The sequence below is a fragment of the Tympanuchus pallidicinctus genome, unplaced genomic scaffold (genome assembly GCF_026119805.1).
Source record: "Tympanuchus pallidicinctus isolate F22 unplaced genomic scaffold, pur_lepc_1.0 scaffold5, whole genome shotgun sequence".
NCBI classification, from domain to species: Eukaryota; Metazoa; Chordata; class Aves; order Galliformes; family Phasianidae; genus Tympanuchus; species Tympanuchus pallidicinctus.
Window position 1 is genome coordinate 48,444,889 of NW_026294769.1, and position 16,768 is coordinate 48,461,656.

Sequence of the window (16,768 nt, forward strand, 5' to 3'; positions counted from 1 at the left end):
TATTATTACATACTCCTACAATACAGGCACCTTTAAGACATGCTAGCTGCTTAAAATCACACAGTAAATCTACAAACTCTACCAATTTATTTGGAAAACTCACTGATTAAGAAGTGAGCAGTAATATGCAAACCAAAAAAGTTTACTAGCTTCTACAACACTGAATAGATATAATAATATTAAAATAATTATAAATGTAGTTGCACTGTATATTTTAATATATTAGAAATCATAATTGGGGAAAAAAAAAGAATACAGAACAGCACAAACAGAAGCAAGATCACGTGAGCAAGGCAATGACACTGAATGATTAAGGAAGGAAGAACAATTCATTCCATGTAACAGAGTGCACCTTTACTTCATTTTGTTATCATTCTTCTACAGAGATGAACAAGAGCTACGCTCTTAAAAATCTGGATGGTCATCTGGAATGTGGCTTCTTTTTGACATCCCTGTCAGCACGGCAGAAATGCACCATCCAGCACCTCACTGTGCTCACACGCACTGTCTGATCTCCATAAACCTTTCACAAGTGTCGATGAATGTCAGTGGGTGCAAATTTTTCTGCATGGAGGAATTTGATGCCACACCTTTGCTTTACGCACACTTCCATGTCAGCCACTATTGTGTCAGAGTGCCCCTCTGCTGCCATCTGTCACACGGCAACAACATGGAAAGGAACCTCAGTGGGAAGGTTCAACCTCTGCTGCCATCCCACCAACATCCACCTCTGATGGCATGCAGTCATAATGAAAAAAAATCCCAACGCTACATTTCTATGGGCTTTCAGCCCCTGCTTTTTGGCATCTGCAGGAATTCAGCAATGGTACCTGCAAATCCATCACTAGTATTGTAACTCTCATACAGCTTGTTAGCAACTTCCTTCTTTCCCCTCGAGAATTACACACCATGCATAGATGCTATTTTGCTGGCAATGGACAGTAAAAAGGAAGTAGACTCCCATAAAAACAAACGTGTAAAGTTAAAATCAGCACTGTCGCAGCAAAAAATGTTTCCTTTATACATCACATCATTACTTTCTTTTTTAAAGCAGTAGTAGTAGCTCCACCAGTATTAGGAGTTTGATACGAAAGCTGTAGGATGTTCTGGGCTACCAGAGCATTGCGACTTTCCTGGGTTTCCTTCACTGACTCCAATCACACTCTGCCTTCTTTTTCCTCCAGAGCACACCTCTGGGCATCACCTTCATTCACTGTCTTAGATAGCTATCTAAGCAAGGGTTTCACTGGACACTTCCCAACTCACATTTTTCTTCCTGTTTCCCATTTCTTTTTCTGGGATATTTTCAGCTTCTCTCTGCCCTATCCACCGAGCACCGTTATGAACATGAACTTATGATTCCCAACAAGTTTAGTCCTCCTCTCATGTTGAAGGCTACCTCGTCTCCTCTCTGCCCCCACTGCAAAGGTCTGAAGCAGAACCTTTCTCCTTTCATCTTTCCTTAGGATTTGTGCCTCTCAGACAGAAAACAGGGAAGTCTAGCAGCAGTGCTTTAAAGAAGAAACATGCTTCATCATGCATGTTCTGTGAGGTGGGAACCTCATCACAAGGGGCACAGAAAAGGCTCAGGCATCCAATGCTTTTTTGTCGAGGTTTTCAGGCAAAGGTCTGCTCTCAAGCCTCTCGGCCATGTGCAGAATGTGGAGGAGCAAAATATCATTTGCAGTAGAGAAGGAGAGAGCTAGAAATCATTAAAACCAATTAAATTCAGACAAGTCTGTGGAACTAGCAGGGACACATCCAAGAGAGCTGGTTAATATCACTGCAAAGCCTTCTATCCAGACAGCAATGATGACTGAGCAAAAGCCTTCTCATTACTGGAAAAAGGTAACTAACTGTTCCTTCTACTGCTGTTACCTGCGAGAGGTTTATGCTTCCAGATATGCCCTGCTGGAGAACAGTTTTTCAGTGGCAGATGTCACAGTTTTCAGTTGTGCAAGTGTCACAAACAGCACAACAAAGAGCCAACTGATGAACTTTAGTGACCTCTGTTCTTGTACATGGAACTCGGGGACAGCAGTCAAGTGCTGGAGGATCCTGACGACTCCCCCGGTGCTCCTCCTGCCTAACTGGCCCAAAAGACAAAATCTGCTTGACAGCATCAGCAAGTGTAAAAACTGTAAAGCATTTCATGTGCACAGCACTATCAGAATTAAAATGAACACAAAGTAAAAGACTGTGGCACTTAAAAAGGACAAGCATCATCAAAATGCTTTATTTAATGTTTAACACAGTAATCTAGACAACTGAAACAAACCTTTATTTTTCTAAAAATCTCTCTGCTTCTCGGCCTAAATGCATGCTGGCTTATTTTTATAAAGAAACCAATGAATCGAGCAGCTAGCACTGATCAGAAGCAATTTTTTTAATTAAAAGAAAAAAAAAGCCACAAAAAAAAAAAAGCCATAAAGCATCACATGGATTACTGGAATTATGTCCACAGGAGTATCTACGGAAGAGCCACTGATGTCATCTGTCCAGACTTCAGTAAGGCCTTTGACAAAGTACCCCACAACATCCTTCTGTCTACATTGGAAATATACGGATTTGATGGGCACAGCGTTCAATGAACAAAGAACGGGCTGCAGGATCGAGTCCACAGAGTGGGGCAGGTCAATGGCTCAATGTCTGGATGGAGATCAGTGATGACAGGTGTCCCATACGGGTCACTGCTGGGAATGATACTCTTCCAGTATCTTCATCAATGACATTGACAGAGGTTGAGTGCACCCTCAGCAAATTTGCTGATGACACCAAGCTGTGGGGTGCAGTCAACACATCAGAGAGACGGGATGCCATCCAGAGGGACCTAGACAGGCTTGAGCAGTGGGCCCAGGAGAACCTCATGAGGTTCAACAAATCCAAGTGCAAGATCTGACACCTGGGTCAAAGCAACCCTCACTACCAATACAAGCTGGAGGATGAAAGGACTGAGCACAGCCCTGCTGAAAAAGCCCTGGAGGTACTGGTGGACGTTAGCCAGCAGTGTGCCCTCACAGCCCAGAAAGCCAACCGTATCTCAGGCTGCATCAGAAAGTGTGGCCAGCAGGTCCTGCCTCTCTACTCTGAACTGAGGCCTCACCTGCAGTACTGCATCCAGACGTGGAGTTCTCTGTATAGGAAAGACATGGACCTGTTGGAGTGAGTCCAGAGGAGGGCCACAAAAATTAACCAAGGGATGGAACACCTCTCCTACAAGGACAGACTGAGAGAGCTGGGGCTGTTCAGCCTGAAAAAAGAGAAGGTTGCAAAGTGACCTGATAGGAGCCTTTCAGTATCTCAAGGGATCTACAGGAAAGAAGGGGACAGACTCTCTAGCAGAGTCTGTGGCGAGAGAACAAGGGGAAATGGCTTCAAACTCAAAGAGGGGAGATTTAAGTTGGACTTAAGGAAAAGGTCCTTTATAGTGAGGGTGGTGAGGCACTGGAATGCCTAGTGACATGGTTGATGCCCTGTCCCTGGAGACCTTGAAGGCAAGGTGGATCAAACCCTGAGCAACGTATTTTAGCTGTGCACGTCCCTGTTCATTGCAGGGAAGTTGGACTAGATGACCTTTAAAGGTCCCTTCCAACTCTAAGGATTTTACAATTTTATGATCTATTAGAATCTTAAATATGAAAAGGCTTAGCCCTGGCAGTGGTCTGGCCTTTTTGATTTTTAAAGAAAAGAGTTGGAGAGGTTATGTGTTCACCACTATCGCTCTAAACCTTGCCAGAGCCAACCTGGACCACAATGCACTCAACAGCAAGGGAAACGAGACTTCAGCAAGCAAAGGGTGAAATCCGCCGTACAGCAGCACCTCTCCTTGTGCAGTTAGCTGTCAAACACTGACTGTGAGGCAGACTGCTTTGTGCTCTGCTGTATGAAAGATTGTTGGTTCTGGCTGGAAGAAGCACTACTTGCTCGAGAAGCGCAGTCCCATGGAATGACTTTGGAGCAGGTGACTCCAAACTCACCCCTAGCTCAACACTCAGTAACTGCTAATACACCACCTCAAACTGGAACTAAATCAAATGCTGTCATACTGAAATCCTTCCACCTTTCTCATGGACTTTTTTGGGGACACTGGTATTTTTTTTCCATTTTGTGAGATTATTTAAAGTGTCACCTATCACAATTAACTTCTACTTAAAACAGCCTTAATAAATTAATTCGCTAGAAAACAGTCAACATTGTTCACAGCACCCAGCCTAAAAAGACATGCTGTTTCTAAGTGGATTTCACACCATCCCTATCTATAAAATATTTTAACAATAGAACAAAAAGAGAAGAATTTGAAATGTTTCCCAAATAAAATTCACCCTGGCAACCATTCAAACAGCATAAACATTTTGATACAACTTACAGAAACAACATTAGGTAATGTTTTATGATGCTCATTAAGCTGTCATGTTCTAAATCACAGCCAACATCAAGTGATTTCTTCCACTCCTGTACTATTTAAGTCTGGCAAATATGCACTGTATATGAAAGGTGTCAAGTAAAATTGCCACAGGATATACTGGAAATCCCTGCACCGGCTGCATACTCCAACAGAAAGAAAATGTCTTTTGATTCTATAGCCTGATAAGTTGCTGGAATTGCTGGAAGGCTACAGCAATCTCTGAAAATAAAGCTTCATTACACCTGCACGGAAGAGTGCACTTAGTCCATTTTGGAAGCTGATCCTTTCAGAAAATTGCTGAAAGCCATTGTGATTTCAGTGGGAATTGGTCGTTAACAGCACAGGTGCAGATCATGCAACAGGCAGTGTCAGCATAACACCTTCCCACATTTTCTGGTTCTTAAGAATTCCATCTGATAATGGCAGAAGCAGGTTGTAACAGCAACTTTTTTGCCATAGATTAAAGCGCTGCTCATTTGGAGACAACATAGAGACACGTTCCTCTTCAGGACTTCATTTCCTCTGTGAGTTAAAAGAAAGGAGCAAAAAAAAATCATGTTCTTCCTAGCTGAAAAGTTATTTTACACTGGCTTTCCTACAGACCCTTTCAGCCAATTGTAAAGTCTCTGCAGTGTTCACTGAATTCCTATATTGTTGGCATAAAAGTCAAATTTAATACAGCATTCACGTCAGTGTGTACCAGGAAAATATATATTTATTAGTTACAGTGTATATTTAATAAGTAAAGCACATATTAAATAAGATCCTGTAATCATAACAATAAGTATTCCTGTTATGTGAAGTAAATCCCACATAGCAACCCACCATTGGTATTTATAACCAAATGCATCCTTGCCTGACCCTGGTGACATTTCACCAGCAGTACCTTTGGTCTCCAAGCTGATACATGCTTCCAATCTCAAAACAACCAAGACTGATAAAATATGCTTTTTCAAACCCAAGAAAGGACTTTCCCAAAGAAGATGGAAAGAGGGAGAACAGCCAATGAAAAAGAAAATTCAAATGGGCTCAATTCAATTTAGATTTTGTATTACTACTCTTTGAAGATTTATTTTACTTAGTAGTTTATTATGGGATGGAGTATTCTGTTGTTGGTTTTGCTTCTTTTTGTTTTACTTTGTGTGTGGCGGGGTGGTTTTTGTTTTTGTTTTTAAGGATGAAGAAGAACTGACAGAAAAATATATTCAGGTTGCTACTTCAAATTTGCCAAGCTAAGGATATCATCTTTTCCCTTCACCAAGGACAGTCTTGAGGATGAAGTCCCTTGCCATGTGTCAGTAGAACTGCAGTCTTTCACTTGCACATCCCTAGAAATCCTAACCATAAGGCTGAGGACTGAACAGGTTAAGAGCAGTAGTTTTTCAGAGAATCAGAGAATCATGATGTTAGAAAAACCCACTGAGATCATGAACCAGAATGAGGAGAATCTCACATGGAATTTCACACGGTTTCAGTTTCTCAGTAACTTCCAGCACTTTCAAAAATCAAAGGACATTACATAAGTAAGCACACAGTACCAAAGAAAACAAAGAATGAAACAACCAAGAACGCACCAAAAGCACGTCCTCATTAAGACACCTCCTACTTAAATGGCAAGAGAAAGGGGTTTCCCTCATAAGAATTCTAAAGAGCTGCTAAATACCATAAGAATTCTAAAGATACATTTTGGTGGAGCTGCTAAATACTAAAAAGCCAATACTCAGAAGTACCAGAAGAGCCATGCTCACAAAACAGACGTCATAAAACCAGGATTATGAAATTCCACATTTGAATACTAAGTTTGATTCTCTTCTGTTAAATAGCTGGCCTTCAAGAAATTATCTATCTGTAGATTAGTATGTACTTCCTTCTCCTTGGCACAAACAGTAAACATTTTGGTAACAAATCAGTAAATATTCTTACTGATAACATGCCCGTAAGATACCGAGAGAAAGTCATTTTCATCAGCAAAGGCATTAACAGAAATAACAGCAACGGAGCCTTAAGGCAGCCACCAAAGGTATATAATCACATCACTAAATACAGACCTCAAATTCTACAGGGTTCCTTTCAACTTCTGGAAGAAGGTACTGTAGTACTGTTTTGACTCTTTTTCTGGTGATCAAAAACAGTTAATCCCTTCCAAAGGGAACAACTTCTTATTTTAAGGTGCATAAGCAGCAAAAGACATTAAGCATCTGCACTTACTAAAAGGCCAGCATATGAAAAGATCGTATTTGTTTTGTTAAGGTAAACTTTATACAGTAAATCAATGAGCCACTGCCTTTACTAATTACACAGATGGAAACAATAGTACAAGATATTTGTTTGCGTATTTTTTCTACTACATTTTAATAAGCAATGAGATCCAAACTCAGCAACATCTCAATAGCATTGATGGTACACATAGTTGACTTAGACAGCAATTTGCTGGGTTTATTTCTCATTCCAAACTACTTTTGCAAATTTCACATTACAAACCCACTCAGTAATAGACTGGAACAACTATGCTATATGACACAGCACCTTACAACAAGTTAACGACAAACTACAGAAGATTGCCTGCAATTGAGTTCTTTGATAAACCTCAATAAATTTTTTTAAGTTCCAATTACAGAAATATAATCAACTTCACAAAAGGGGTAAGATTTATTTAAATTATTACTTTTCTGATGCAAATATTTCTACTTAGAGGATTTGGTCCATACAGCATTTAAACGCTTATGAAAGCATCAACAAATTCAGGTTCTGGGACTGAAAGCGATGTGAAATGAAAGCTGGGGACGTAAGGGTGTACTGGGATTAACGCTGCTACTCCACTGACACCACATTCTTGGTGCTGGGGATGCTGCCTGTATTACTAGGTGAAGAACTGCCTTCAGTTCCAAAATGCGCAGACTCTACTGCCACTCCAAGGCAGGGGGAGGCACGACAGTTTGTAGGTCTACCTGCTTTGATCACTAGAACAGACAGGCAAATTATTATTAGCCTAGATCCTCTCAATGCCAGGTTTACACTCCTAGTGCTGAGCACCAGCATGCGCCAACAGGAAAGAAATCCAACATAAAGAGCAAGATGAAAGGAGTAAGAAACATCAGACCAAACACTTGCCCACCTGGGAGATTTTTTTAGAAAGATGTACCTCACTGAAATACATTTGTATCCACACACTGTCTCGGCATCTCAGTATTACAGAGCACCACTACAAAACAAGATGCTAACAACACATGAGGAAGCATGTGACAGAACACTGGTTAGTGACTTAAATCGATACAAGAAGTTCACTATCACAAACTTGTGCATAAAGATGTCATTATTTCTGATAAAGTTTTTCTTAAAAAAACCAATCACTTTAGAGCTGTTCGTCACAGGAAACGTACTTAATGTTTTAGACACAGTGGTCTTGCAGACTAATACAGATGCTTCTCCTCTCTCAAGGAAAAAATGAGGAAAAGAGATGGATCTAAATGTTTTAATGTTATAAATTTTAAAAAATGGTATTTTGCTTCCATATTAAAATCAAAGCAATAAAGCATCCTGGAAACAAACAGGCAAGATATCTTTAAATAATACATAATCATAAGGTGTTAAGAAAGCTTATAAATGTGACTTCCACAGATCCAACAGAATCTGTTGCTCACCTACTTTTCCAGTTTAACTACTGCCTTCCCAAGTGTACTTGCTATAGTTCAGGACAGCACACTGACTCCGATAATCTATTCAGAACTGCAATATCACAAGTAAATAACGTACAAGCTCCCCCGTGTATCATCTCACATACATATATTTAGAAAAGACAGTTCCTGCCCACGGTTGCTTTCACTTGATACAGCATGAAAATTCCATATTCAGTAAATGGAGAAGCACGTCCATAAATAAAGCTTATTTTAAGAACTCAGATAGTAATGACTTCCCTGTTTCTCAGTGACTAAAGCCCCACTGGCCAAAAGGCGAAGCCAACTGCATCAGTGGGAATGGGACAATGAGAAAACTCCCTTCAGGGAGATTTGAAACAACAAAAAAAAGGAGTTTCTCAACTGCAGCTGCTGCAGAGTGACACAGAATTGTTCACTGCAGGGGAGTAGGACTAGACATCCTTCAGAGGTCCCTTCCAACTCTAAGTATTCGATTGCTCTAACTGAGGAGAACAAGACTCAATCAGTCTGCATTCTGTTCACATGTGCTATGCTGTCTCCTTAAAAATCACAGAGAGCAGAGGTTTCTCAAACACACACAGAAATACTGTTTATTTTACAAAAGTAATGGATTAGGCTTAAGGCCTTCACGATGAAAACCTGACTTTTCTTTTTACAGTACCACCTTCTTAAACTGACAAGATTTCCTTATCTGTAACTGAAGCACTGCTGTAACTAAGTTGTTCTGTGGCTTGATCAGAAATTGCAAGGATCTGTTATTTTCAAGAAACAAACTGAAGAGCACATTAACCGTGTTGAATCAAGCAGGAACAAAAGCAAAATCACACACAAACACAATGTCATTTTATCACAAAACTTATCAGTCCATTATCAATTTTGTGCCAGCATGCATTTCAGTTGAAGAAAAATTCTGTTACCTTGAATATACAAGTTATCACAAAATGTTAATGGCAATGTTAACAAATCACTCTAGAGCTGTAATTAGGGTTCTGCAAACAACCTACACCTTAAAGAAAACCAACTTCCTTTGGTCTTCATAAACAATGTAGATATCAGTAAAGCAAATTTACAAAAAATATATGAATACAACAGAATGACTCCTGAGCTACACAAATATTAATTCTGCACGAGGATTAAACTTGCCTAGTTTTAACCACATAATTCATACAAACCATGAAAGTCTAAGATCAAGTCCAATTACCTACTTGTTTGATATTCACCGATTTTAATCACTTACCATAATTTATTACTTACTTTCCATCTACTTCTGGTCTTTTGCAGACACAGTGAAACTTGCCACCAAAATCTATATAAAGGTCATCTTCTACAACATGGAATATTTGACCAATGGCGATTTTATCTTTGGCAGGTCCCATCTGAATCAAAGGTGAGCGTCTCAACATGGCTGCAAAGGATTCCGATTTCTCTGAAGAAACCTACAGATAAAGACAAGTATCATTTCACAAAAATACCATCTCCAGGAGGAAATAAATCGAACTCATAGAATAGAAAAAAGCTTCACTCACTAAATTACAAGTAAAGATTTCATGCCTCTGGTGCATTTTTATTAAGACACCTCGGGAGGCATCTGTTACATTTCTCCGACCCAAAATATTTCACATACTGAAGACCAAGTCTAAGACTACAACATATTCTACTACTGGTTGGGCAAGTTAACTCTAAAATGTATTCGCAAAATTAGCCCTGCAAAGAACATAGCCCGTATCTTTGTTACCTCCTTTGTGAAAACCAAAGCAGAGTTAGTACTCTGCAATCATTCATGCAACTATTTTTTAATGAACAGTACTTAAATCTTCATTTTAAAGAACAAAACCATTTTGACAAAACAGCAAAAGTAGAAAGCACACACAGGACTGATCTAAGACGTTAGAAAAATGAACCATCACTTTTCTCATTTTTTATTCTACAATCGCAAATAATATTTTGATTCAGCGACTAAATAAATATAATGCCAGTTATTTCCCACAGAGCTTTAGGAAAATGTGAGAACATACACCCTCCTGCTCTTCTACACTTCTGTTCTGCAGTCTGAGACTGATGGTCACGTGCTTCCCATGTCATCCTAGGCACACATACCCAGCTACATCAGAGTGAGGTCCTTCTCATACATTATTCATCTGATGTACTAAACACGACCACTGCTTAAGATTACTACCACTGAAAGGGAACACACATTGTGGAAGCAATCTGTATCTGAAATCCAGAAGGTGGATCAAAGGAAATCATTTTATTGGAGAGAAGAAATACTGCTGAACATTCTCATCGTGAGTTACTATTTCCAGTAAGATACTACAGTGACTAAAGATGTTCAGAACAGCTTATGAATGCGACAGGGATACATGGGCATATTCAGAATTTGTGGCCACTCAAAGCTCTGCTCAGTGGAGAGGAACTTGGGCCTGCAATTGCCCCAAAAGGTTGGATACCAGGAAAAATCTCTTCTCTGAAAGAGTGGTAACGAAATGCAACAGGCTGCCCAGGGGGTTGGTGGGGTCACCAACCTGGATGTGTTCAAGAAACGTGGAGATGTGGCATCGAGGGACGTGGTTAGTGGGCATGGTGGTGATGGGTTGATAGTTGGACTACATGATCTTAGAGGTCTTTTCCAACCTCAATGATTCTATCAATTCAGGACATGAAGTTTAACTAAATCACACCCCTCTCCCCACTGAGAAAAAAAGAGTAATCTAGAATTTGTAAACAAAGCATTATAATCTCTCTTTTGTAGTTACTAAGCCCTCAGAACAGAGGCTAGCCCTGACTGCTTCTCCCTGGCTTTCCATGGCACTGCAGTACAGAGCAGTGGGAAACAATCACAACATAGCGTGTAACACAACAGCAAAGGTAATGCACATCAGGAATTTTCTTCCTTCGCCACAGAATCACAGAATGGCTTGGGTTGGAAGGGACCTTAAAGATCACCTAGTTCCAACTGCCTGCCATGGGCAGCGTTACCAACCACCACCATCAGGCTGCAAGGTATTTAAATCACAGAATCAAAACCATGCCTTCCTGGAGCACAGACAAAACACACCTTGCATCTGCAAACATGTTATTTACCAAACACGACAGAATTGGGGGGCGGGGGAGGAGCAGGGATACTTTCCTCTGGCTGCTTCAAGCAAACACAAGAAAAGTCATCTACATTTCCTATGAACAGAGAAGAATGCCATCATTTTCAATTTACACATTTGAAAACTTTTACTCTCAAGGAAATCAAAACAAGCAACAGTTTGGAATTCCAGTTTTCCTGGAACGCGCAGTGTGCGCAGCTCAGACGCGATACAACCTCAGGAATTAAAAGCTAGAAATCTGACACCCCGCTCAGTTTGCTGCTTCAGAACATGGAACAGCTTAAATGTAGCATCCCGAGGACAAGGATCAAAGACGTGCCTTCCAACACACACATGCACACAGACAGAAACCAAGCTGCTGGTGATAGCAAACCACCAGCAGACAAGTAGGACTTCATACAGGAGTGCTACCATCATGTACGGTTTCAAGCATACGAATTTACAATGTAATCTAAAACCAAATACATAAAAATTAACTGCATAGGACACATTTGTAAGTGCTGCAAGAATAAATGCAAAACAGAGGAATTGAGAAAGTACTTACATGAGATGTATCATACAAATTGATGGAGCAGTGGTAACAATCAACATGCAATTTAATTCAACATAGAAGCCATAAGCTTGCATTCAAAGTGATCACCCCTTCAAAATGACTCTTTGGGCAAGAGATTACACATCAGTCCTCATACAGAAATTGGGAAATCTGCTTTAGGGGAAACTGCGGTACCAAAAAGTGCAAAATTCAAGTTTTCCCCTGATGTTCTCATTATAAAATCACTATAGAGTTTCAAAAATCACTCACTTGCCTTGGAATCCAACCGCTTGCCTCTCTGAAGTTATACAGTGATAAACCCTTCTCTATCATCTATTATCATTTGGGATCACAAATATTGCTTTCAAAGATGATGAATCACATCTTAGTTGCAGCTTGCCACTCAGCACCAAGCAATGCCAGCCGAGTACAACAAAACTCCCTATTTAACTACTTTGTCCATTGCCTGTGGCTCTTTTGCTGATTGTTTTAATCCCTCCTTTCCCAACTACTCCATTTCTCACTCTGTGCTCCTGAGTTCAGGGAAAATTATACCAGAAATGCTCACAGCAAAGGATTTTTTCTGGACATCCAGAAAGAGCAGCCAAGCGCCACACAGAAAAACAACTTTTCCAAGCAAAAATTAACATAGTCAAGAGGTAATGTATAGAATCTTAGAATATTATGGGTGGAAGGGATCCACAAGGATCATCAAGTCCAACTATTAGGAATCCTGTGTGCAGGAACTCAAAAATACATATAATTTAAATCCAGAATGGCAGTATACCTAATAATGAAGACAGAGACACAAACTCAGCTAGCAGAGATGCCAGCTCTTCAGAAGACTGTGTTTTCAGACAGATCATAGTCCCACATACTTCACCTGCTTTGAGACTAAACGTTTTACAAAAATCTCTCTAGGGTCCTTCAGAAATTCCTTTAAGTCTTGGTAATTTATAATAGAGCTCTTTTCCAAGCTGAGCAGTTCCAGCTCTCAGCCTTTCCTGTTTTAGGCTCTCTTGAGAACATCCATGTCTCTCCTGCACTGGGGAGCCCAGAACTGGACCCAGCAGGGTGCAGCCTCACCAGTGCTGCAGAAAGGATCACATCCCCCACCTGCTGGCAAACACTTAGCCCAATGCAGCCAGGCTACCACATGCCTTCCTGACAGCAATGGCACACAGCTGACTCATGTTCAACTCGGTGTCCACCGAGACCCCCAGGACCTTTTCTGCCAGCACTGACCCCTGGCACACACTGCTACATACTGACCTGCAACTAGGCTCGTGTCACTGATAAATCGCATTCACATCATTGCTGCTCCTTTCACACAATGGCACACTGTATGCAGTATCACAAAATCATAGGGGTTGGAAGGGACCTCTGGAGATCATGCAGTCCAACCCCCCTGCTAAAGCAGGTTCCCTATATTAGGTTGCACAAGAAAGCATCCAAGCAAGTTCTGAATATCTCCAGAGGAGATTCTAGTTAATAACATCGTTCTATCTCCCTGCCAGGAAAAAACAGACCCAAAGCTCTCCTCCCCCACGCAAACTCGCCTGGGAAATAATCTCTGTACACAACACACAAGTGCTGTCTTTATACACTGATAGATGTACTGGTTCCTTCCTAGAACATAAAGTCAGAGAGACCCGATTTAGCTCACGTACCAAGAATTCAGTTGTCATTCTTCACTGTGGAGTTTTCCAAGAAAATAATGCAATCTACTTCAATGGTATCACTGATCTGCAAGTGCACAGTTTTCTTCATCCTGCTCCCCGGAGAGGAACTTCTCAGGAGCATGAAGATCTAATTCCAGTATACAGGAATCATGGAAAGACTCCATTGAATCATCCCATCACGAATATGGCTGGGAATGGCCTACAGACAGACAACAAGCTAAAATACAGCACTTATTCCCAGTTCTTTGCATAATCTAAAGGAGCTTTCATTAGGAAGGAACTTGCCTCAAATTTTTAAAGAGATTTAATGGCATTTTGAGGAGTACCTTCCTCCATGATTTCTAAATCTCCTTACCTGCAATCCCCACAACGGGGCTACAAAAAACAGCGAGACAGTAAAACAGTGCTCTTCTCTGATTCTTACTGAGCATTACTGAGCTGGGATACATACAATGAATTGATCACTCATCTAGTTACAAAAGTTGGAGACCACAAAAAAGTCAGAAGCACAAAACAAAACATTCTTTCCAAGAACCTGAAGTGCAAAGACTTTCTTCCCCTTAAGAGCCTGTTTGATTTTTGCCTTTTCCTTGCCTACTTGATTTGTCTTTTAATTTTCTAGGTTTGAAAGTTATTCATAAATATTTGGATGCCTTCCACTCTCTCTGTACATAGTTTAATAATAATAATAATAATAATAATGCAGCTTTTTCAATAACAAAATATTCTGCAAGGTTATAAATACTAGCCGGAAAGCTTAAGAAGTCAATAGATTTAAAGCAGATTTAAACCCCAACAAGGTCCAAATGAAAGGAGTTACTCCAATGGAGGAAAGTAGCATACAGATTCTGGAACAAAGCCTATGACCACACAAGCAGGGTGGTCCTATCCCACCCACTGCACAAGACATCTTTCAAACTCCAGCTACGTGTTTTGTGTCTGCTTGCAAAGACAAGCAGCCCGCATGTTGGAATGCTAGAGATATGGATGAAACATGGAGAAGTGAGATGGGAGATTGGTAATCAGAGGGCTACAGCTAGGGGGGTGAAGACAGCAGCAGCAAGCAGCATGCAAAGATTGCAGTCTTCTATTCAACTGTGAAATCTGTCTCCTCAGCACTGCCACCCATAGCTAGAAAGGTTTTTACATCCCAGCTTAAAGTAATAAAATGAAAAAACTGATGTGGAATAACAAGTTGGTACAATGCCACATAGCTAAAGGAAAATGGCTGTGAGATGCCCAAACCTGACTGGAAAAGGTCCTGAGCGATCTGACCCAAGGTTGTGTTGGTTGGAGCTATGGGTCTGAACCAAAGACCTTGTTCAACATGCATTATTTTATTTAATGAATAGAGAAGACTGAGATCCTGCTATAAAGAATATTAAAATTCATTAAGCCTTCACCTGACCATATACGTACATTGATAAGGCCCTTATTTCGACCAGCAACCTAAAAAGACTCATGGCTCTCTACTGGCCTACCAGACTTTTCTTTTCCATACACTGTAACTACTAAGAGTGCGCAGTGTTAACTGGATATAAGCCTAAATACCAGGAGTTTTTAAGAAGTTGTTGTAGCCTCAGTAAGGTAACGGCTCCCAGTGATTCACAGCTTGGTTTTGAATTCCTCTCCAGTGCTCTTTGGCTATTTTTAAATCTAATTCCACTTTTTGCTAAAACATCCTTTTGAAATCAATTCTACGCTGTAAGCAAAGTACAACTAAAAACTCATCGAAAAACTGAAAAATTAGTAAGGAAAATATTTAAATGTTACCCAGCATTTTAAAAAACTTCATGGACAAAGCAGATGTGAAACTATGCACAATATAAAAAAAAATTATTCTTCACACAGCTCTGCACAAAGCAAAGTAGGTCACAAGTGTGAGCTGTAAGCGTGCAAGTAATTTTATACAACTGCCAGCAAAATTCAGCTCATAAAGTTCATGAGCAGCTGAATGGGATTCAAAGCTCAACGAAATCCCATCGATAGCATACAGTAATAATCAAAGACAGCACAAACTCAAGAGTTTACTCTTTGTGTTTCGCAACACTGTGTGTTTTGCAACGTTCCCACTGTAACAGAGCTGTTTTCCTCCTTATTAATGGCCAGAGGTTTTGTCCTATCTAAGAAAACAAAACTTAAAAAACTGAAACAATTGAAGTTCAGACTGCTTGCCAACAGATTGAACTCACAGTCCAAATTGGACCACCACAAAGACAAGGAAGATCTCTTCAGTTTCCCCACAACGAGAGACTTTTCCATTTTATTCCATGAAAACAGATAATGGTGAGAAGCTAGCATATCATTCTTGCTAATAAAGGGTTTTGAAAATTAACTACCATAGAAAAACTGAAACAAAAGCAAGATTTGTGTTATTTAATAAAGCTACTGAAGGAAAACGGTCCAAAGAGAAAGCATAAAAGAAGGACCCGTGATTCAAAGCAGAAATAAAAGCTGTGATTCAGGGAAAAATCTATGATTAATGACTGTAAAGTCACAAAGGACGGCTCTAAAAGCAATCAAGGAGAAAACTGGAAACTTCCCTGGTAGAAAGCAAGAAGACATTAACAATAAGATTCGTACAATTTCCTTTCCTTGCAAAGACTTTCTATGCCCAGACTCTGTAAACACAAGAGTTGTACCCCATCTCACACCATGATGATCTGAAAACTTCAGGGGAAGCATTTTAGCTGCAGGGAATGCAATGTATTCTAGCATTCATCATTTCAAATCTGCAGCCCAGCACAAGGAATAACAGAAAGCTCTATCTGGGATCACAACGGAGCAGATGCCAAACATTTATCTTCCCAGCTTTAAAGTCTCCTTTGCTCTTCTGCACATCATGTTCTGAAGACAAAGGGATTTGGACAGTAAGGGAACAGCATCATTTCTAAAGGCACAAACAAACAAAAGCAGAGAAATTCCAGCAGTAACACATCCATAAATTTCTATCCAAACCTGAGTAATGATGCAAATTTCAACCTCAGTGATAGCCAAAAAAACAAACCATCCAGCTCTAGATCCAATATAAGTAGTGTCTACAGCCATGTCTTCAAAGGAAATTTGGGGGGAAAAAAGGAAAAAAAAAAAAAAAAAAAAAATTAGAAGGGAGAAGAAAATACCTTTTTTTTTCATTAACATAAGGTGATATATCAACAAGAGAACCATGGAGTGGTTTGGGTCAGAATCGATGACTGAAAAAGGCAAAAAGCTCTTTTACCTACAATAGGATAAAGGAAATTGACTGCTATGCTTCCATTCTTATCTTTATTAAATCTTAATTAACGTTCAAAAACTCACATATTTATTTTAACTGTCCAGAGGTATTTCCCATCAGAACCTTAAAATTAAACGCATCCCCAAAGAATCACCAAAAAGCAAAACACACTTTTTCAGTC

General features: G+C 40.1%; 1 protein-coding gene across 1 annotated transcript in view; it reads right to left on the reverse strand.

The window, feature by feature from the left end:
- The window catches only part of MRPS28 (mitochondrial ribosomal protein S28), a 73,915-nt gene that overhangs the window by 50,793 nt on the left and 6,354 nt on the right, over positions 1–16,768 (reverse strand). Inside the window, 1 exon segment of the mRNA XM_052704646.1 lies at positions 9,316–9,497. Within this exon segment, the coding sequence (XP_052560606.1) occupies positions 9,316–9,497 (182 nt within the window).